The sequence below is a fragment of the Parus major genome, chromosome 5 (genome assembly GCF_001522545.3).
Source record: "Parus major isolate Abel chromosome 5, Parus_major1.1, whole genome shotgun sequence".
In the NCBI taxonomy this organism is placed as follows: Eukaryota; Metazoa; Chordata; class Aves; order Passeriformes; family Paridae; genus Parus; species Parus major.
Window position 1 is genome coordinate 56234387 of NC_031774.1, and position 22269 is coordinate 56256655.

Consider the following 22269-nt stretch of genomic DNA (forward strand, 5'->3'; position numbering starts at 1 on the left):
CTGCTATTTGACCTTTCAAGTAGTGAATTATTCTCAGACTTCTTAAAACAACCCTTAAAATTTCAAATACAATTCAGAACCTCCACATTTCCAGCAAAAGGGACAAAAGTAGAATTAAACATGGTGTTATGAACAAGACTTCTCTGTGTATCAGAGGGAAACCCCTTCTTCATGAGTATCTCCTTTACCCAATGACTGGGAAAAATCAGTATCTGCAAATCAGGCTTGCCCTGGATTAAGTCTTTTCTTGGAAACTCTAAATGTGACCATACATGGGAACAACCAGACGAGAAAAAACCCAACAGCCATCTTTGATCTTCTTGTTCTGTAAGTCTACACATCCTCAAGAACAACAGAGCAAAGAGAAGTAAATTGTTTCTAACATTTCCCATTTCCCTTGGAAAGCAGTAGCTGTACAAACATCTGAGTTTTTCATTCCTCATCTCTGAGACCTTGCTGGCAACACACTCAGCCACCAGCACAGATCTGAAACACACTCTGGATTTATGCTCGTGCCTTCCATCCCTGCTCAACCCTGCTTTAAATGGCCAAGCATGGCACTCCTGCATGTGGATACAAACTGGAAAGTCAGTCAAAGCCCTCCAGTTTCTTCTCTTTCCATCCCTGGTCCTGTCATAGGAAATTAAAGCCAATTTCTAACATCCTTTTCATCCCTGCAAGAGATTCCTCCAGGCCCCCCCAGCACACCTTGGCACTCTCCCTGTTCTCTGGATACAAATAGAAAGATTTCCTGGGTTGCTGCAGCACAGCTCACATCCATGCTCATAACTGGTATCACAGTACAGAACAGGGACATCAAAAACATGACACTATAAAATATAGTCACCAAAAAAAGGCTGCCCAGATACTTTTTTGGGGCAGGTGCCACACTGAAAACTTGCAAGCTTCCTGTGCGAAGTGAGCCCGGGAAGAAGAAATGCTCGTGAAGTAGACACGAACCATCACAGAACAAAAATCATCCAGATGTTTTAAACATGCTCTGTTTTAAACATACTCTTCTTTCTCCTCAGCTTGCCCTTCAAGAGGCAGCCAGGTGAAAAGCACGAGTGACAAAAGCAATCTGTCTGAAGGACAGCTTCAGGGAAATAAAGTAGACGAGCACCAAGCGGCTCCCCAGGTCTGAGATGGGAGCAGAGGGCACACACAGCTCCAGCTGTCACCAGCAGCCCCTTCCACATTTCCCCCATCACTCAAGAAATCTCAGGCACACCACAGCATGTGGCCCCTGAAGCATCCAAACATCTGCACTGCTCTGGAACTGATGGCAGGGACACAGACCAGAGTCCAGCTCGGAATGGAAACAAGCCAGAGTAACTCTCCCTTACCTTCTGTGAAACTTCCTGTAAGAGTTATCACAACAAACACTTTGCCTTCTGGCTCCAAATCCACCTGAAAAAAAAAAAGGAAAGGAAATGTTAGAAGATTGTTTTCTTCTAACTGAGAAATTCTTCTCAGGATTTTGCCTGACTAATCCTGCCAACATTTGATAATATTTGACCATGTATATATTCTCATGCACACCTTAATAAAAAAAAAAATAAAAAAATAAAATCAAGCATCTGGTCCCCAAACTGTTCAGCATTCAGGGCTCCATAAAAAATAAAGAACTTGAGCGCTCCTTTTTCCTGGAAGTGCTGAACAACCTCAACCTTGTTAGAGGAAACAGAAGTTTAAAAAAAATAAAATACAGTTTATATTGCTCCAATTTGTGAGATAAATGAAGCAGGACTAACACTAAATTCTCTGAAAAGATCAATGTGCAATCTGTTTCAAGAATTATATGGATATTTCCTCTCTATTATATTTTATCTCAGTGAAATTGTTTCAGCCTCTCAAAATACCATCAGCACTGAGGCAAATGCTGATTTCTTACATAAATCATCTTTTGGCCTTAAACCATAGGAAATAGAAAACTGTTAGTGCTGTTACCTAAGGACTTCTTGTCGTTTAATCTAAATTAGATAGAGATAGAGAACATAATTTTAGGGATCAGAGATCCAATCCCACTGTTAGCCTGTCCTTGAAAGAAAGCATTTATTTTTTGGTGAGTAGATTTTTCATTTTGAGATGCATTTTTAATAAAGGTCTTGCTTTTGGTGTTGTTTTTTGGTGTTTTTTTTTTTTACCAGCTAAAATCACAGCTAAATATTCCTGATGTTTGAGTAAGGCTGTCACACAGAAATCACTTAAAGAATGAAAACAAAGAAAGAAGTAACAAGGCACCTCCCAAATTTCTTACAATTTTCAGGGGTAAAATTAGCAAAGAGGAGCTTCACACCTCGTGGGTATCAATCACCTGTGCAGAACAGGAATTTTGAAAATGGAGCTCTCTGGGGGGCGGGGATGGAGTGTATAAACATTTCTCATCCAAACCCCCCTGCTCCTCCTGCACAAGCTCAGGATGCTGAGCTCAGGCTGCCTCCCTTTCTGGGGTAGCACACGGTGTACCCTGTGAGCCCTTTGATCCCTGTCCAGTGTAAACACACAGCCCATCACTGAAATAAACCCCCAGCATCAACCTGTGCCCCCTCAACAAGGGCTATGGACCACCCCTGACCCAGACATTTGCTCCTGGTTTCCAGAAAACACTGCTGCCACCAACCAAACTGGCAATAACATTAAGGTACTGGAAAAACAGAAAAGTGAAGCCCAAAGAGGAGCCAAACAGCCAGGCTAAAAAAGGAAGGAAAGCACCTGCACAGCTGTAGGTGGGAGGAGGTGTCTGAGCTGGGCTGACTCCGCAGGGTTAAGGTACAGAATGCTGACACAACCCAGAAAAAAAAATATCTTTCTGGGGTAAGTGAAGGGGAAGCACGGACAGCCATACACTTCTCCAGCCTACAATTTGTTGCAGAAGAAATATTTTCAGGAAAAAGAATGAGCAAACACCTCAATTACATGATTCCAGCTGCCATTCCGAGGTGCCACGCACACACTTTTATCAGTGGGATACAAAATAGGGAAAAATAGGGAAGCCACAATTGCTTGGGAAAATCCTACCAAAATGCTGATTTTATGGACACTATATTCTCCACCAAAAAAAAAAAAAAAAAAATAAAAAACAGTCTCACAGGGAAAATTGAAAGCAAATATTTAGCCTTGACTCAATATTAAACTTTGTGCTTGTTTGCACTGCATATTACACTGGTTTTAGGAAGCTGTGTTTGAACAGCCCTCTATCTTCATTAATATTGCAGACATTCCCCAAACAGATTCCAACTTCAGCAATATGTTGCATCATTTTTGCCTAAATTCCAGTTCCCTGGAGAGATGTACAGCTTTCTAAATAAATGGTTCTCTCTAAAATATATAATAATATACAATAATATACAATCATGCACATTGATTTATGTGATACCAAGAATTCAGGTTTTATGGAAAAATCCTTACTTACTTAGGTTTCCAAAATCATTCTTCAGTGCTTATCATTTTCCTGCCAGTCTCCTTAAAGGATATGTCAGATTCCTGCTTCCCCAGTGACAGAGGATCCTTCCTCCCTTCTGACACACAGTATCTTTGGTGGGATGTGGAGTAAATCCTGTACTCCTTGTTCAGTCTTAAAAGCAAGGGATTGTCAGGACTCAAACATCTGGGATGAGTCCAGGAGATGCAACAAAAGCATCACCCACCTTCGACACAGGGGACAGACAAAAACTGGCCCAAAGTCCTGAGACACCTTGCTCTCCATCTCTGCCAAGAGGATTCCTCTGCCCCTAGCACAGCACAGTCCTCTGCCTACAGCACTCTTACAAAACAGAAACAAACTAATTCAGAAAGCAATAGCAGGAGATTTATGAGGGTTATAAAATAATCTCTCTCCCCTCCAGACTCCAAGATTAAAGACCAGTCAAATCCCCTACACCAACTAAGCAGCTCATGTTGTACCACAGAGCAAGACACTCAGCCATTGAGTTACACCCAATATCTTCTTACAGAACACTTACAGAACACTAATTAAAAATTACAGCTGAGAGGCTCCAAAACAAGGCTGAAGCCCCAGCATATCAGGAGTTGCTGAAATTTTGGCACACCAACACTGATGGGTGCAGTACCAATGGGGAATTCTTGTCCCAGACAAGAGCTTAAACCAGACAGTCTTAAGGGCTTCTCTAGTCTTAAATTGATAGCAACAGAACAACAAAAGATAACACACAATGAAATTAAATGAAGTGAAATAATAACAGACCACAGGGAAAAGACTGGCTTTTGGACTCGCTGTGATCTCCTTTAAGGATGAATTTGACCAGCTAAGCAGCAGCCAACTTGGTACCTGACATAACTCTCAGACATGTGGAACGTGCCCGAAACAGAAAATAACACCTGACCTAAAAAACGGAAAGGGAAATGTCTGTCCACAGACCTGAGCCGCCCTGAGAAACATCAGCAGCTCCCCAAGAGCAGCACCTGCCTGACAGGATGTGTTTCCCACCATCGTGGGGACGCCCTGAGCCATGGCCACACCACCAGAGCGGCCTCGTGCTGGCAGCGCTGACGCCTGCGAGCTGCTCGCACTTACTGGACCCGCGGTTCTGGTGCAGCCCCGCGTGCTGAGCTGGGTGTGAACAGCAAGAGCCTCGCTCAGGCCCTGGGGGTGACCCCAGGCTGCCCTGCAGCTCAGCCCCTCATGCTCCTCGCCCTGTTTCACACCCTCAGCACCACCTTCACCCTTGTGGTGCAGCTTTAGCCGTAGCACGCACTTCAGGAAACTCCACCGACCCAGCGACTGCAGCCAGAGCTGAGCACGCAGAAATTACCCAGAGCCATCTGAAAACAGACACCCACAGATCAGGAATCTGGTACCCCACTGCTTCCCCAAAAGGAGGAACTCCTGATATAAACCCTCCTTCAATCTTTCCAGTCACCAAAGCACTTCCACCACCAGCACCTACTTTCACAGACAGAGAGGGCTTCTCGCCGAGTTCTGCTACTTAATAAGACCTGAGCACTTCAAAAGGAAGCAGCTGCCAAAGGACTGGCCCTCCAGCCATGGAAGGGATAACCCTACCTGGGCTGGCAGCCCAAGCCCTGGCTCCATGCTGGCACAGCTCCAGTGATGCCAGTACCTCCCAGCACCAGCAAACACCCTCGGGATCCAGCCTCCCATCAGCAGCGTGGGTGTAACACAAGCACCACGCAGACGCCAAGTTTTGCTCCTCACTTCCTTTCTGTTTTTCATTTCCCAGCATTGACATTAAAGGCAAAACCCCTACATTTTTACAGACAAACAGGGTGGCACAGTATTAATCTTGACAGAGTTAATGAAGTCCAAAGCAGACCATGAAATAAGCTTGGGTCAACAAAGCAGCTGATAGTCCTTCTTAAAAAAAGCAGAAGAGGCTCAGAGAAACTCAACAGCCTGAAGGCAGCACAGGTGATGCTCAGGGGGAACTCCTACACCATAATATAAGAGATAAGTGATACAGGAATGTAACCATCCATATGTATTTGACACAATCATCAAAGAGTAATACACACAGGGAAAGCTTTCCTAATGCCAAGATCTATCTGGCATGGGATAACTTATTTTAGGGAATCACAGGCTTATGCCTGGAAGGTTTAGTACCAAAGCCAAAGGAAAGTCCTGTTGTATTGGAACCAAAGGAGAAGTATGAAATTCTATGCATGCCTGGTACTGTGAATGCTGTGAGGTGCAGTGATCTCAAAATAAATCAAACAAAACTGGTGGCAAGCAGCATTGCACCACTGGCAGGTAGACCTGTAAACAATCATCACCCACCCCTCTTTCCAGGACTTTCACCCTCAGCCTGGTCCCCCAGGGAAGAACCAGGAGGAAAAACAGACTTTCTGGCTGGTTTAGAGGTAACTTGGCCAAGTTTTAGCTCACTGGGAGAGGAAAGTGTGCTTATCAGTGTAGTAAATCCTTTAGTCACCCCCAAGGAAACAAAGGCAGCACGTTTGTCCACAGCACAAGGGGTGGAAAATATCAACTGCTGGAGCTCAGTTGTATCTGTAAGAACAGCCCAGGATTTTGGCCCAGAGCTAAGCACACACTTTAACTTCTGTTGAACTTCACAGCCATACCAGGGAAAACAAGTGCTGGAGGATTTTGGCAGGCAAGGATGATGAGTTCAGCCACGGCTTCATTGCACTTCCACTGCGAGGCACAAACCTTTGCCAGGACAGTGTGCTGGGAGTTAGGAACTCCACTCCTAACACAAACCACTCACATGGTGCCCCGTGCCTGAACTTGCCGGGATGGGATGGGGCTGCTCCACATGACTTCAAAGGGAGCTGCCAGGGACTGGTTTCCCACAAGGAGGGGCCCCAGTGAACCATCTCACACACCTTCCCCAGAAAAGGGCTGTGCTGACATCGCTCCCAACAACAGGGCAGGTGTTATTTACTCCCCTTCTCTGCATTATTAAAAGAATAAGCCAGTTCAGGAGCAGAACAGATGCAGGGAGACCAAAACAGGGCTCCTTAATCACATGCCTTCACACATATAATAAAAACTGGTCGTGCGTGATTCATCAATGGAAGAGGTTTGGAAAACAAATTCAGAAGGAGGGTAATCTCTCAGGCAACATATCAACACCCAGCTGAAGCATCCAGTGAACTTGAAGAGCAGGTATAGTGAGCTGGCCTCCAAGAGAGCCCAGCCTGCCCCTGGGAAAGGATGGGAAGAGGCAGATCCAAAGGGTGCCCGCCTGCAAGCCACTCACTCTCCAAAATCTGGATGAGGTAGATAAGGTGGGACTCCAGGATGAAAAGATGTCTTCAACACTGCACCTGGCAAGAGCATTAAATCTCGCAAACACACGTTTACAAGATTATTTTTTTTTCCCCCTCCCATCCCCACAAGAGATAATCCAGTCTGCAAAGTCTGATCTGAGGCACATCAGAATCAGTGGGAATCTTTTTATTGTGTTTGGATCAGACACAAAAGATGACTGTGTTTACCCTGGAGCCTAGAACTTCCTTTCTCCCATTGCTGCCTTGTCCTTCCTTCCCCACAGGCACAATCCAGAAGCATCCTAGAAGTACAGCCTTTTTCTATGGCATGTCCATGCTGACATGCCTTCAAAAACAGAACAGGCCAGACACTTGCAGTGAGTAAAGCAAATATAAAAGCTACCTAGGGACTTCATTAGCTTAATTAAACAAGTAGCTATACCTTTTGACTTCCTACATAATTTTTAATTTTAATTAACAGAACTGCATATGTAATCAGTCATTTGCAGAGGCAATTCCCAAGGCTCTGTTCAGTCCAAAGAGCTGAAAATCTGGGTTAGGCTAAAGCTGGTTTTTCACATGCCTCTAGTTATTTCTTGTCATCTTTCTTGTTTAAGCTCTTACTAGATCATGCTTATGGAATGTCAGATCTTTCTGTATTTTAATAAGGTAGCACCTCCTTGGACAGGTCAAATGGCAATTTTCTCAGCCAAACACACGGTGTCTGGATTAATCAGTCCCTCTTATACTTTTTGAGGCTGACAAACACCTGTCTGTCAAGTCAGACACCTTTGAAAATCCTCAGGGCTGTCTAGTACAAAGGGGATTTTGCATTTCCAAACCAACACATTAAAGTGTTTTTCCTACAAATGCACAGCATGCACTTTTTAGGATTCAAATTAGGGTGCCTAAAGAAAAAAAACAACAAAAAAGCAAAGACACAAACAACAGGGTACCAAGTATCTTCTTATTGCTGCAAAGGCTGGCAAGTGCTCAGGGCAGTAATTCCCACCACAGGTGCCAGGGCAGACATGGACAGCACTGGGAAAATATTTCAAATCCCACCTGCAATCAGCAGCTCCACAGACCCTGAGCACACTTGAACAAAGTTTCGTGCTCTGCAGCTAAACTCACACATGGGTGGAAAGTCAGTCTCTCTCAAAACTCCTATAACCAGTTATTCCAGCTATTACTGTAATATTGTCATTCTAATTTTTTGTTTCAGGACAGCTGCTTAAAATATTACTTTTGTTTTCATTCGAGCTGCCTAATTATAAGCTGTGCACCAGCCATGAACAAGCATGCATAACTAATGAGTCTTAGCCAATCCTGGACTCTTTAATCAATTTTAGTCTGGTTTCATCCAAGAGATTACCCACCTCTACAGGAGATTTGCTGAGGTAGGAGAAAGATTTATTTATCCTGTGAAAATTTCTGTGAAGAAAATCTGCTTGAAGAGCTACAAATATAATACAGATAAAGAAATGATGTTTCAAATCTTAAAAAAACAAATAAAACTTTCAAAAGCAGGAGCTAGAGCCTGCTCCTGTGGTGTTAGAGCAATTTATATTGCTTTTGAGAAATACCTCTACAGCAATGAATGATTTACAAGTAATGGTTGCAAAAAGATGCTCTTCAGCATATTTGAAAAAACAATTAATGTTATAAAGTTAAAAAAAGAGAAACACAGACATGAATGGTTCAGGGACCATTATATTTTTGTTCTCCTTATATTTTCAAAGAAAAAAAAGAACAACAACAACTCTCCAGAGGGATTTTTACCTTTTTTCCCAAGTTATGTGGCAGGGGGAGAGGATCCAATTGCCTGTTTATGAATCCCATGGTACTGAAGTTTCTAGAGGACAAAGCCCTGGCCCCAACAGTACCACCACTGAATAATAACCCACTTCTTTAGAAATTTAAGTGAAATTCAAAACAAAATGGGGAGGGGACATGGGAGAGTCTAAGAATGTCATGCACACACTGGAGTCTGCAACAGAGGAGAGCTTTCATCCACAACTTCTTACAAGAGTGGGGCAGGAAATGGCTAAGCTGGTAACTGGGCTGAGAAGAGAATGTGAAAGGTGACCAGACCCTACCAGTGAGGGTCCATTTCCTGGGGGCACAGAAGTGTGGGATGATGCTGTGCACTGCCACAAACAGCAAAGCTGCTCCAGGCTCCCCAGTGACAGCACATGGTGGCCAGGGGAGATGCCAGGCAGAGAGAAAAGGCTGCTCTGAGCCTCCCTGAGCAGCCCCTGCAGAGAGAAGGGGCAGGAACCCCCCCAGCTCCCTCCCACAGCCCGTGAGAAACCAGAATCGCGTGGGCAGGACGGATGCTGCCTTTCCCTACCACAAGAACATTCAAGCAGAGCTTTAGCTCTGCTGAGCACAATTAAACCTTAATTATTCAGCATACATCTTTGTAGCACCAAGCCAAATACCACCATGTCCAGTCCATCACTGTATTTTCCTTCCAACTCCTCTTGCCCTCCTCCTCCAGCTCGTTTTTTTAAAGGGATGGGAAGAAAATCACAGATTACTTTAATTTCCCAAAGGCAAATACTGACATCAATGCAGGACCACTAAATTAAAGGATGGCAAATGCAGGGCTGCATTTTCAGCTGTCTGAACACTTGATTACAGCAAATACACCCATGTTCACATTCAGTAGCTGCTATCAGGCTATCAGCTTTGCATATGCAAGGCATGGAAATCTGCCTGCAGACACCTGTGTGTGCAAATGCAGGTGAAAGAGGCTAAAAGTGGGACAGGGTCTCTGCTCTTGAGGGGATTTTGGAGCATTGACCAACAAACAAACAACAAAAATCTTCTATTTCCATGCAATTAACAGTGACAGCATATCAATAAACCTCAGCAACCAGTTATTACCAGCAAACAAAAGTCTTTCAATAGCTGTAGAGCTGGAGCTGCAAAGAGATGATCCTGACAGCTCACATTATAGGTCTATCACTGAGCACACAATACAGGGATTGCCCTCTTTATCTCCAGGATCTGGAGATTATCAACTAGAGGATTTTCTGTCCCCTGCATGAACCCAATATAAATTGGCAGAAAACCCAGGAAATTGTGCCACTTTTTCTGTTCACAGTTATAAAGAAATAAATTCACTGACTGGTGCCAAGTAGGCAAATTGGTGACACTTCCCACATGGAAACATTCCAAGGGCCACCACAATGATGTGCTGAGCGGAGCTTCCTCACAGTAAAGCAATGATATAGCTGAGCTTAGAACAGTGGCAACATCCCCCAGGAAGGAAGGGGCAGTGAAAATGCAAGCCCAGGTACCACAGTGCACACCAGAGAACTGGGTTTGGCCCAGAGAGGAACAGAAAAGGCACCAGGCAGGAACACAGGAGAAACAAAAAGACTGGGCAGAGAAACAACAGTTCTCTCAATCTTAAGAAGTCTTCCAAGGCACAGCATTCACCTTCAGCTTTAATTAACCTCCCTAACAACTCTAGGCAGACTTTATGAATCATTTATGACTTTACATTAAGCAGCACAGTCTGTACACGGTCTGAGGTTCCGTGTCCAGGGCACCCTTGCTGCTTGGCCAGGGAGCATCACTGCACAGCTACAGCAGGACAGCACTCAGGAGTAACTTAGGGGCAATCCACTGGGTTGTACAGCATCAGGCAGAGCCCCCAATACCCTGTTCATGAATCCAACCCAAGGAGCAGGGACCTCTAAACCAGCTGCATCACTATGCAGAGATCCCCTCCGCAGCTGTGTCCCCAAAACTTTGCTCACTCACCTACTTGTGTTGTTCTCCATTATTCAGTGCTGGGAAATATTTTCTCATTATTCATAGGTTTTATTGCATAATCCTAAACTTCTAAGAAATTATTCTCATTTGAGTCTCCATTAGGTGTGTCACAATTTTTAAAATATCTTCCTACTACATGTAATTCATTTGGTGTACTGCTGCTTTTCCATTTTTATCCAATAGCTCTTTCTTCTTTCTAAAACCAGGCCACAGCAGATGAGATCATGAACCATTAAAATCCATTAGTCCTACAGATCAAATCCATCAAATTTCTCAACACCTCAGGTAGAAAGGGGAAAGGTCACAACTTTCTCCTGCTCCATTTCTGTCAGATACTGAAGAGCCAAATACCCTCCTTTCAACAGCAGTTAGAAGTTAAGTCCTAGTGGTGCCAGCAAAAGGCAATCTGATGGAAAAGTTCAGTTATTTATGATGCTTGATCACTAATAATGAGCACTGTAAAACTAAAAAGGAAGGATTCTGGAGTGAGATGTGCTCAGCATCTCGATGCCAGGAAGGTGGGGTTCCACGACACAGAGGCACAGACAAAAACCAACAGCTCTGCAGAGGGCTTGATTTACAGGTACCTTCGTTCTTCCTTTCCTTCAACATCAAATCTTGAAAAAATCTTTATTATCTTTACTGCACTGGAGACAGCTGGAACCCTAAAACGTGGATGGCAGAAGTTTCAGGAAGGCCCACAGTGCTGGCTGTCACCAGGCCGCCCTCCTGGTGTCACATTCCTACAGCTGCTGCCCTATCCGTCCCAAAACCAACGTGACAGGGAAGGAGCTGCACACAAGATTGTGCACTCCAAACACTTCACCCACATCAAACACATCCCACACAGCTCCACCTTTCCAAACAGAGACAGCAAAGCCCCTCTGGGTGCCGAGCACATCTTACAGCATCAGTTTGATGGAAATGGAAAGCAACCTATGGGGATGGCAGGAGCAGAGGTGGAAATAGGGCTTTGTGTCTTCCAAAACCAGACCTAGACCCTTGCACAGCAGCCACACTGCTTGGGAAACTGCAAGGGAAACTCAGCAAAACCCACAAAAGCAACCTGGACTCCACAGAAGTCCAGATATCACAAAGTCAATTGCTCCAAAGCACCAGAACTCTCAGTCTTTTCAGTAACTTTAAAGCCTTGAGCTAAGTGCACTGAGGGGCACACAGCACCTCCCCTGTCAGCATCACCATGAATTAATTTATGTGCAGGATCAAGTTATCAGCAATATTCCTGGCAAAACCTAAGATTTCAAATGGCAGGTGTCAGGGGTATGCCAGTCTTTAGAAGTACAGCTCCCAACACAGCTCACATTCCCATTTAAAGTGTTAATGCCATAACTCATCCTTAGTGAGGATGCAAAAAGGAGAGATTAAATCCAGAAACTTTCAACCTTAGCAATAGGCTGTAACACCATGGAGAAGCCTGAGCACCTCAGCTCTGGTAATTCTTCCCAGATCTGCAATTAATCACAGTGACTTCCTTCTTCCTCCTCTCACTTCCTCACCTGGCAGTTTCTTAGCACTGAAATTATTATGGACTAACATTTATACCCAGCCAGTATTAATCCACCACATCCCCTCTCTATGTTGCAAAATGATCTGCCCAGTGATTTGGGGCAGAAGGATGAAAAGCAAAACTATCAAATATGAGTGGCATCTCATAGGAGAGAACTTGCTTGGGACACAGGGAAAGATGAAAAGAAAGAAAAGTAAGGTTTGAAAGTACTTTAGCCCACATACTCCCTCTCCCATTCCCTGCCAACCATTTATGGGATTACTCCATATCCCTGGTACACACATCCCAGAACATCATGTAAAAGCAGCAGCAGTTTCTGGCTGCATAGCCAATTAGATGTTTCCAAAGGTAGGAAAAAAAAAGAAAAAAAAAAAGGAGTGCCAAGGCATGCACTCCCCCAGCATTCCTGAAGGTATGATGCTTGCTCCTGGTGTCCAGATGTTACTGCTCACGTCTCTGCTCCAATCCCACGAGGTCCAGTGCTGGGAGCCACAATCAAGTCTTCAGGCAGCAAAAAGAATGTAGGTTGTAGCTGACAACACCCAGAAAGGACACACCACTGCCAACATTTGGTTTGCCAAGTTAGATCATATCCTATCTGTAGAGTGGGTTTTGTTTATGGGTTTGGTTTTCTGTTCGGGGTTTTTTTTTGGTGGGGATGATGGAAGAGTACAGTCAAAATATTTCTGTGAAACAGCAGTTAGAAAAAAGGGTGCAGAGGTGAGGTTCTTCAAGGGGAAGGGCGGTGGGTTGGATATCAGTATGAAAAACAATAAGGGAAAAAAAAAAAGTCCTGAAACCCTGAGGCCAAGCATTACAATAAGAGACAGACTGTCCAACACCAAGCGATTTTTAATCCCATCAAGTCTGTGATTACAGTTTTCCTGATCTACCTCATGAGAGAGATGATCTCACTACCCACTTGTGACCATCAAGTCACAGCTGTGACTCCAGCAATTAGGCTGAGCCAGGAAGGAGCTGGACAGCACCAGCCTCCAGCCTCCTCAAGCCACCGGATGGTGACGAGGTGCCTCGTCACTGGGATCTGCTGCTCAGCTGACCCAGCCACCCGCCTCCCTCTGAAGGACAGGAGGCTCTCCAGGGCTTTTTGTACAACTGCAAGCTAACAGGCAGCTTGCTGGCACCTACCAGCAGCACACTGTCACGTATTTCCCCTTTTTAGTATTTCTTTTTCCCTTTCCAAAGTGTGGTTTCAAGATGAGGAACCAATGTGGCCAAGATTTACCTTGGATTAAATAAACCAGAGGGTGGAGACACCCAGAAAGGGTATTTAGAGGAAAAGGTCAGAACATGGTGGGAGTGGTTTTGCTCACAGGTCAATCGAGAACATACCTTGGTGCTAACCACATTTCCCATTCAAAACTCAGCATCACCCACAAACCTGCGGATAAACCTTCTGCTCTTCAAACAAAGCTTTTGCTGAGGATTGCCACAAGCCCCAGCACATGAAAATCCTGGGTAAGCAAAGAACAGGACAGGCTCACTTACAAAGCCAGTCTTATTTAGGACAACTGTTGTCACGTTCCCTCCTTGACAAATGTTTAGTTTCTTTGTGAATGGAAGGCCTGGCATTTTATCTGTGCCAGAGTGTTGCATGTGTTTTATATACAAACACACATGCTTTTAACTCCAGCACACTAATGTGTTTAAAGTATAAATACCCTCCAGGAGAAAAGCACATCCCCACCTGGGTGGCACTGCTAATGTGGACCTCATGCTCCTCTTCCTGCTGACAAACAGCCCTTGCTCTGTGTGGGGGGACACATTCCCATAATTCCCAAAGCAAGATTTTATTCACTCTGGGAAAAGTCACATAAGTTTTAGTCTTCTACCTTAATTCTCACCAGATGAGGACAGGAATCCCTTGGACAGCATTTATCTCTTCTGAAAATAAAGTCAAATCACTTGCCTTCTTTAAGATTTACCAAGCTTTATAATACAAAGCCAGGAAGCCACTCAGTTCCTGTCCCCTCAGCAACCACCTTGGAGGGAAGTAAATGAAGAGATCCAGTCCCTTTTAATGACTGACCCACATTCAGTGAAGGGAAATATCACAAACAAAGTTCCCTACGGAAGATAATAAAACACCTAACACTGTTCAACTCCTAGTCCACATTATATTGAAAGAGCCTGAGATAAGATTATAGTAGCAAGGAGTTTGATGGAAACATAAAATAAATCTTAAAATGGTTTTGTTTGGAAGGAACCTTAAAGAACATCCAGTTCCAACCCTCCTGCCATGGGAAGGAACATCTTCCACTAGACCAGGCTCCTCCAAGCCCTGTCCAGACTGGCCTTAAACCACTGATCCTGAACTGGAGCTGCTGACTGGATCTTGGCTGCACCACAAACTGCGACTTTTCACAATTCTGAAAAACTCCTCTTGCAGCCCAGCAGAGTTTGAAAGGCTTCTGGGGCACCACCACACAGAGCAACATGAAACAGGAGGATGGGTTCGGATTCTGAGATAGAAAGTCTGAACAAGCACTGACCCACTGGAAAATTCACAGCAAGAGATGGAAAGATCTGGTGGTCTTCAAACACCTACATGTTCTGGCTGTGGCTTTGAAGCAAGCCACAATACTGTCTATTGTAAAGAGCACTGTTCCTGTGGAAACACTTGCTTAATATTGTCAGAAATGGAGTAAGAAGAAATGCTGTAAGTGTACAGAATTCTGCAATTACCCTTTTACTAGCTAATATAGTTTTCAAAAGAAAAGAAATCCTTTTCTTACTGTTGTTCTTATTATTGTTCTTACTGTTGACAGTGAAAAACATTATCAGGCACTGAAGCTGCATATTTTTGTGCAGCTGGAGTAAGTAAAAGAAAACCAAACATAAACAGCAAACCCAAATGCTATAGAATCATAGAATGGTTTGGTTTGGAACCAGTCTTAAAGATCATCTCATTCCTACCCCACTGCCACTGCCAGGGACACTTTACCTAAACCAGGTTGTTCCAAACCCCATCCAACCTGGCCTTGAACAGTCCCAGAAATGAGATCTGCAAATTTTTCTGCAAATGGAATTTCTTATGAACTATTGACATAAAAACACAGTTTAGTCAGCCTAGAATTGAACCACAAAACTTATATTGAGAAAATGCTGATGAGCTTTTTGAGGCCACAAAGATGTTTTCAGAGCAATCTTTCAGAAGCCAAACACAGGGTCACCAAGGGCTGCTTAAAACCTTCAAGCTCAGTTACTCTTTTCTCACCTAATGTTCATATTCAAAACAGGAACAGGCACTTCAAAAATGTTACTAAAATAAGAAGTGCATTGCTTAAAAACAATGAGTACTGCATATGCATTGCTGAGGCAACTCTCTTTGCACTAAGCTTATTTATATATAGAAATAACACCAGTGACCTCGCATTAATCACAGACACAGCTTTCTCCATGACAAAGGGAAATGACAAACTTGCAAGGGCACACCAGAAACCTTCTGAGATCACATCCACATAAGCCAAAACATGTGACAACTCGAATGATCTTTGCTCCTCTTTGAAGAAATCCACTCAGATCCTGCAACATTATTCTTGACACAATCAGAATCATGCAATTCTAAAATGAATCAAGTGATGTTTTTAGATACAGCTTCAATTCTCTATTCCAAGCTCCTTCTCCAAATTTCTGAAGCTTTTAATTCCAGGAATTATAACCAAGATAGCGCTAATCAGGAAGAACACAACCAGACAAAAGGGTTTCTTCTTGCTAGACACAGCGCCAAGCAAGAACCGAAATGAGTGTGTGACGTGTCCTGTGTGTGCCACAGCACACAGGCACTCACAGGCAGCTGCACACCACAGCATGAACATCCTGCTCTCCTGCAGATGTGCAGAGACAGGAGAGTGGCCAAGGCTCCCAACACCCCTTCAGCAGAGCACAGGTAACCTCAGAGCGGGGCTTGGTACGTGTCCAACAGTGGTCATCGGAAACTGCTGGGAAAGCACAGGGTTGATGATGGTTTGAGATGAAGGAAGGTAAAAATTAGAGATTAGGAAGAAATTCTTCCCTGTGGGAGCGTGAGACACTGGCACAGGTTACCCACAGAAGCTGTGGCTACCCCATTCCTGGAAGTGTTCCAGACTAGGTTGGACAGGGATTGAAGCAACCTGGCCTGGTGGAAGGTGTCCCTGCCCATGGCAGGGGTTGGAATTTTGATGGGCTTTAAGGTCCCTTCCAACCCAAACCATTCTGTGATTCTATGAACTGATAAATCATTAACCAAGTTCTTTGGTAGATACAAAATACAGGGAAAAGCCATCCTGGCATCAAGCTTTGACCAGAAGCACATTAAGGACCCCAGCTGCCCCAAAATTCCACCCCCACCGCTTCTTCAGGCCACCACCACTCCTCTGCAAAGGCAGCACAATGGACGGCTGCTTTCACACGACTCAAAACCACAGCAGACAGCCCCCCACAGCTGCCTGGCCTTTATTTATGGTTTATTTAGCAAGCTCAGCTGTGAAATGGGGTAGGTGAGAAGCAGGAAGCTCTCCACCTCTCCTGCTGCACAGCCACTGCCAGTGGCACAGAGGGCAAAATCCTGCTGGGTGCCCTCCTAGATCTGTCCTGTACAAACTCCAGAGCCCACAAGTCAGTCCTGCTGAAAAAGTGCTCCATCACATCACATTTAAACACAAAACTCATTCCTGCACTGGATGACTTTGTAACTATTGTATTAGCCCAGATGGAAAGGGTCATACTAGTACATGAACCTGTTTTGTCTACAAGAGGCTGAAAAACATTCTGTGAGGCTGTGCAGCACAGCCTGGATTTTTGATGCTTTACTCCTGGTCCTCCAGAATACAGGAGTCTGCTCCTCATTTCAGAACTGTCACTCCCAGAGGGTGACAAGCCCTAAGGATGTGGATACAGTGAGTCTTGGGCTGCAGAGACATATCCTTAACAGTAAATATGGGGGGTTCCACTGTCCTTCAGGTAGAGCTGGAGATGTCTCAACGTGATGGAATATGCCAAAGAAACTTTTACCTATTCCTGTACCATTTATTTTGCCTACACCATACCCTCTTTGTCCCTCCAAGGGAAAGAAGAAAGCCCAACTGTCTAGGCTCATTAGAACAGCTCTAGACCTTGCTCCTTCCTTGGACATGAGCAAGACTAATTTGCAGATCCAGGTTTTGATAAACCATTCAGCAAGAGGAAAGCAGAATACGTTCCTTTCTAGAATGAAGCAAACAGGGAAAAACATCTTCTCTATTGGCAAGACAGTCTAGATGTTACTCGAGGTAATTATTTGAAATCGTGGTCAAAATGAGTTGCTATCATTAGATACTGACAGGATTATTGTAACAGAGGCTAATTTTTGAGAGGAAGATGGCTTATCTTTTCCACCCAGTTCCACTCTAAACTGAGAACAGCTTAGTTGTTTATAGAGTAGCTACTAAATGACCACAGTTACATCCCATTCCGTTCAATAAGACTAAATAAAGCAGCATTTCTTCCTAGCTGCCACATCAGGAACAAGGGACAGAAACTTATAAATAAGGAAACTGATTGCAGGGTCATTTTCAATAATCTCCAGTAAATTGCCCTCCCTCACAAGCCAGTCTTGGGAGCAGCTCTTGGGAAGTACCCAAAGCTGAACTTTTTACTGCTACTGAGTAAACAGATAATGAAGTGATAAATGTGGGGCTCTGTGTAGAAAACTGATTATCAGCAACAATAATCCCACCAAGCCCTATTAGGAGATGGAGGCTCACCCTACACATTCAACACCACTGTAGTTTTTGTATTAACAGAGTGTTTCGATGAGTAACTTTGACTCACTTTGGATCACACGGGAACACTTTCCTCACACGGTTTTATATTTTCTGCCAGGCTCAGGAGCAAACTGCCTCAGAGAATAAATTTTCATTGAATACATTAATGTGAGATGCCTCAGTCTGTGAATGACCTAGATAATAAACTCATTGATGGAAGCCAATTCCTCCCTCTTTCTCAGAGCACCATGGGCACGCGCCGTGCCCAATAAATAATGTACAACCCAGCCATCATTATCAACTCTTGTTGCATGCAAGATGGGAGAAGGAAACGTGTCCAGTTCTCCCAGTAAGCCAGTGCAAAGCTGGCAGCATAATTCCATCGAAGCCATGGGGAATTCACTGACATAAACCTCACAAGCAACAGCAGAAGCAAACACCGGGCTCCTGTTCTGCTGGAATCTCACAGAAGACACAGGCAAACTTTTTAAAAACAAATAAGAAAGGAGGAAGGCAACTTTCACATTGAAGTTATTAAAAATTGATGCCAGAAAGAAGTGAGGTATGGAGAGCTTCATGTGTGTGCCAGTTTACATGTGAGGGAAGGATAACATTTAAAACATGTAAAATTTAAAAGAATTGAAGGATATGAGATAGAAAAAAACATGCAGTAAATCAATCCCAAATTTCACTACTTGGAACTCTATTTTTTTTCTGCTCTTCAGTCCTGGGGACAAAGCTGACAAGCTCTATGTCCTTGTTTACCAAGAAAGTAAATGCAGGGCAAAGTAGGAATTGAAACAGGATAAGCTAGTCTTTCATTAGTCATTCCTGATTTAGACAACCTTTTTTATTCTGAAGGAGCAAAGCCCAGAATTGAATACATTTAGCATGGGATGAGCACACTGACCAGTCTAGGTGGAGAGAATCCCTCTAGGAACTAACACACATTGACAAGCCAGCTCCAATGCTGTCACAGCACTGATCTGCAACTATTTTGTCAGACAAAAGCACTTTGAAGCACAGACATCCCATGCTGACTTTTACTGTCACAGTTAAACTATCATCCTCTTTCCCATCCAGACTGTGGAGCCAGCCAGCACCAGAGAGCTGCCACAACCCCAAATGATCCCTCTGACAGTGCACTTCTCCCTCTGACTCACACCCACAGCACTCAGCACCACTACAACTGGTCCTGCTTGAACACAGTGCAGCACCTACAAAGCTGTGAATGATGGCAAACATTCTTCTAGCCAAAACTGATAAAAGGATTCCCAAACTAAGATGCCACTGCTGTCATAGGAGGCTTAAGACACTAAATTTAGCAAGTAGAGGTGTACATGAAGACTAATTTCCAAGGGATGTCTTGCTTATGTAACAGAGTAAAATTAAATGTACTCATGAGAAAAAATGTACAAGACCATGCTATGCTAAAATGGAGACTAATGACAAGGAATTAATTTTTTTTTAAAAAAGACACAAGCAAAGGCAAGACAGAAACCACAGAGCAGGCCAGAGAGCAAGAAAGAGCTAGAAACCAGAGGTGCTACAGAGAGGTGTGAGCTGCTTTTTCACACCAAATGAGACCAGCTGGCAAGTCCAAATCCTGTCTCTGAGAATGGCTGATATAGAACATATATGAGAGAAAGGCAGGAAAAACACCACAGTGTCAGATAAGGAGGCACCACCTCAAACCTCTCCTCAGCCCCTGGATGCACATCATTAGACAGCCTGGCACTGTGATTCTATTAGATGTGAAGTCCAGGGACAGCAGAGACACACAGCCTGTTTCTCACATCCTGTCCCTCACTTGCCTCATTCTGAGAAATTACTGGGCTCTACTGATCTGTTAAGAGATTTCACACTGCAAAAGACTGTACTGATCTTTTTCTCAACATACAGCAGACATGCAACACTCATACAGCAAATCACACATTTAGAAATGTGTCTTGCATGGGTGCATTCTCCTCCTCTCCCCATTTTAACAGAAATACTTGTACTGCAATAAAAAGTAAAAAAAAATCCACTAGGGCCAAAATAGCATTCTCAGGGTGGTTAAAAAAAATAGATTATTTATTCTATCTCCCATTTCACAAACTGAAGGCAGCTACCATAGCTGCCCAACTTGTGTTTTTGCACCAGTACTTTATCTCCTGCCTGTTCCACAGAAAGGAGATCTCTCCTGGAAGGAGTCTGGAGAGCTACCACTGTATCATTGATACAAATACAACCAACTCTCAAAACTCAACACTTAAACTGGGCAGGTGAACACCAAGAAAAAGCCCTTATGTAATGTCATCTAACAGATTCATACCTCCCTCCCTCCCTCCTTCCCTGCCAACACTTTTTTTTGTACTGGCAAAGCTCCTGGGTAAGCACAGTCACAGCAGCTGGGTTTCGGTGCAGTGTGAGCTGTGCTGACACAAAGGGCAGGTCCACACCACATGATGGAGCACAGAAATTCCCATCCAGAGCTACGGAGGTCCAGCTGACAAGAGAAAATCTTATCCCAGACCTGATATCCCAAGCACCCTGTGGCTTTGCAGCCCAGCATTGCAATCTTCCCCAGGATGGTCTTAATTGCTTTGCAGTGTGGCACTCAGAGGAGACAGCCTGGGGTGTAACATCCATCTGTCAGACAGGACACAGGCATCCCCTGCCTCTCTGCCTAGTTTGGGGGCTGCAGCTCTCCATCAGGACACAGAGCACTGGTGGGCTGCAGAGCACGAGGCTTTCTGGAGATGCAGTGGGTCTCACAAGGAAGACCAGCCAAAAAAAACCCTGGCAGTTACCAGAATAACCCTTCTGTCTGCAACCTGCCCCACACTGGAGGAGCCCCAGGACAGAGCAGTGCAGGGAGCGGGGCCATCGGCCGGTCAGACTGCTCTGGCAGCCTGCGGGATAGATCTGGACATTGATTAAATGCCTCTGCTCTAGCACAACAAGGGCACAAAAGGTCCAGCAGGGGCAGTGAAAAAGCAATTTTTTCCATCACCTTGAGCCCAGGACGGACGCTGAATATCAAGAGCACAGGAGCTGCTGAGGGATGCTTGTTCCCACACGGCATCGCGCTAACGCGACAAAAGCTGGCTCACATCTGCTCGTGGTGCCGGCTTCCAAATTAAAGCAGGATGGTTTCCTCTGCAATTGACCTCCCTAAGTGATGAGAACATCTCATGATATCAAAGCATACAAAAATATCATTGGCATTGCAGAAATACAGTCGTTTGTCTGGCTTAGCCTAAGTGGCTTAGCAACGTTAATTGGACGCTTCTGGATGCTCTTTGTCTCAGATACACATTTATCTTTGATATCATTATAATAAAGCAGGTCTTTCCCCCACAGCCAGCCAGCAAAAGGGCATGGCTCAGGAGAGGAACAACCACGTGGTGATCTCCACCAGGACACGGCGCCAGGTTAGTTATCCAGGACTCCAGCTTGGGTCCAGCACAGCCCCACAAATAGCACAGGGGTGGAGCAAGCAATCAGAGCAAAGATTGCTCATTGTCTCCAGAAGAAATTAAATTTCCAGCATGGTCTGACATGTCTTAACTGCATGCCTAAATAGGATGAAATCTGGGAGGCAAAAAGGTGCGATGGCTGATCCAGAATCCTTATAAAAGCTGCCAGTAACTCATTTCATGTGGTAACTCTGCTGTTCATCTTTTTCTCCATGGTTACACAAAAGGTCCCCAGTTTCCTGGCTGTATTAGCAAAGCACAATAGCTAAAGCCTAAAACATCAAAGGAGCTTTGATAGTTTGTGAAGAAAGGGTGGGAGTCTTATTCACTTCAGTAAGGGATATGTTTTTCATATTGAATTACCCTGTAAATCAGTAGACTTTCTAATGGCATTTCAATAGCTCAAATGGCCCCCTTGACAATCCGTTCTGCAGAGTTTATTGCCTATAAGCTCAAAATGGCCAGAAACCAAATCATTACTCAGAAAATACTCCAAACAGAAAGCCTCTGACAGCCTGGGTGAAATATGCTTTACTAAAAGACCTGTGGAAAAAGCTAAATATAAACCACCAACAGGGTGAGGCGAGGCCCACAGGGTGCAGGGGTGGGGACAGAGCTTCCTGGGGTGCTGCGGTCACCCTGCTGCCCCCTCCTCGTCCTCTCTGCAAAGAGCACCTCCAGGGCTGCAGGGCTGCAAACATCTTCTCACGAGCTTCCAACATGTCCAACACTGCCAGAGGCAACGTGGGCATCAGCCCTTGGCTGCCTCTTCTCCCTCCAACCACAGCTTTCAACTGGTTAAGCAGCAACACCATCAGTAGGACTCTCAAGGTACCCCTGGCATCAAAGTCAGCTCCCGCTCCAGCCAACCATGTCAACAAGGGCCTGACAGAACCACAGAATAGTTTGGGTTAGAAGGGACCTTAAAGACCACCTCATTCCATACCCTCTGCCATGCACAGGGACACCTTCCATGAGACCAGATTGCTCCAAGCCCAGCCTAGTCTTGAACACTGTCCAGGACAGGGCA

At 44.6% G+C, this 22269-nt stretch overlaps 1 protein-coding gene across 1 annotated transcript in view; it reads right to left on the minus strand.

Moving 5' to 3' along the window:
- The window catches only part of PRKCH (protein kinase C eta), a 113293-nt gene that overhangs the window by 85037 nt on the left and 5987 nt on the right, over window positions 1-22269 (minus strand). Inside the window, exon 2 of the mRNA XM_015632185.2 lies at window positions 1347-1410. Coding sequence (XP_015487671.1) covers window positions 1347-1410 — 64 coding nt within the window. The remainder of the gene's footprint in view (window positions 1-1346; window positions 1411-22269) is intronic.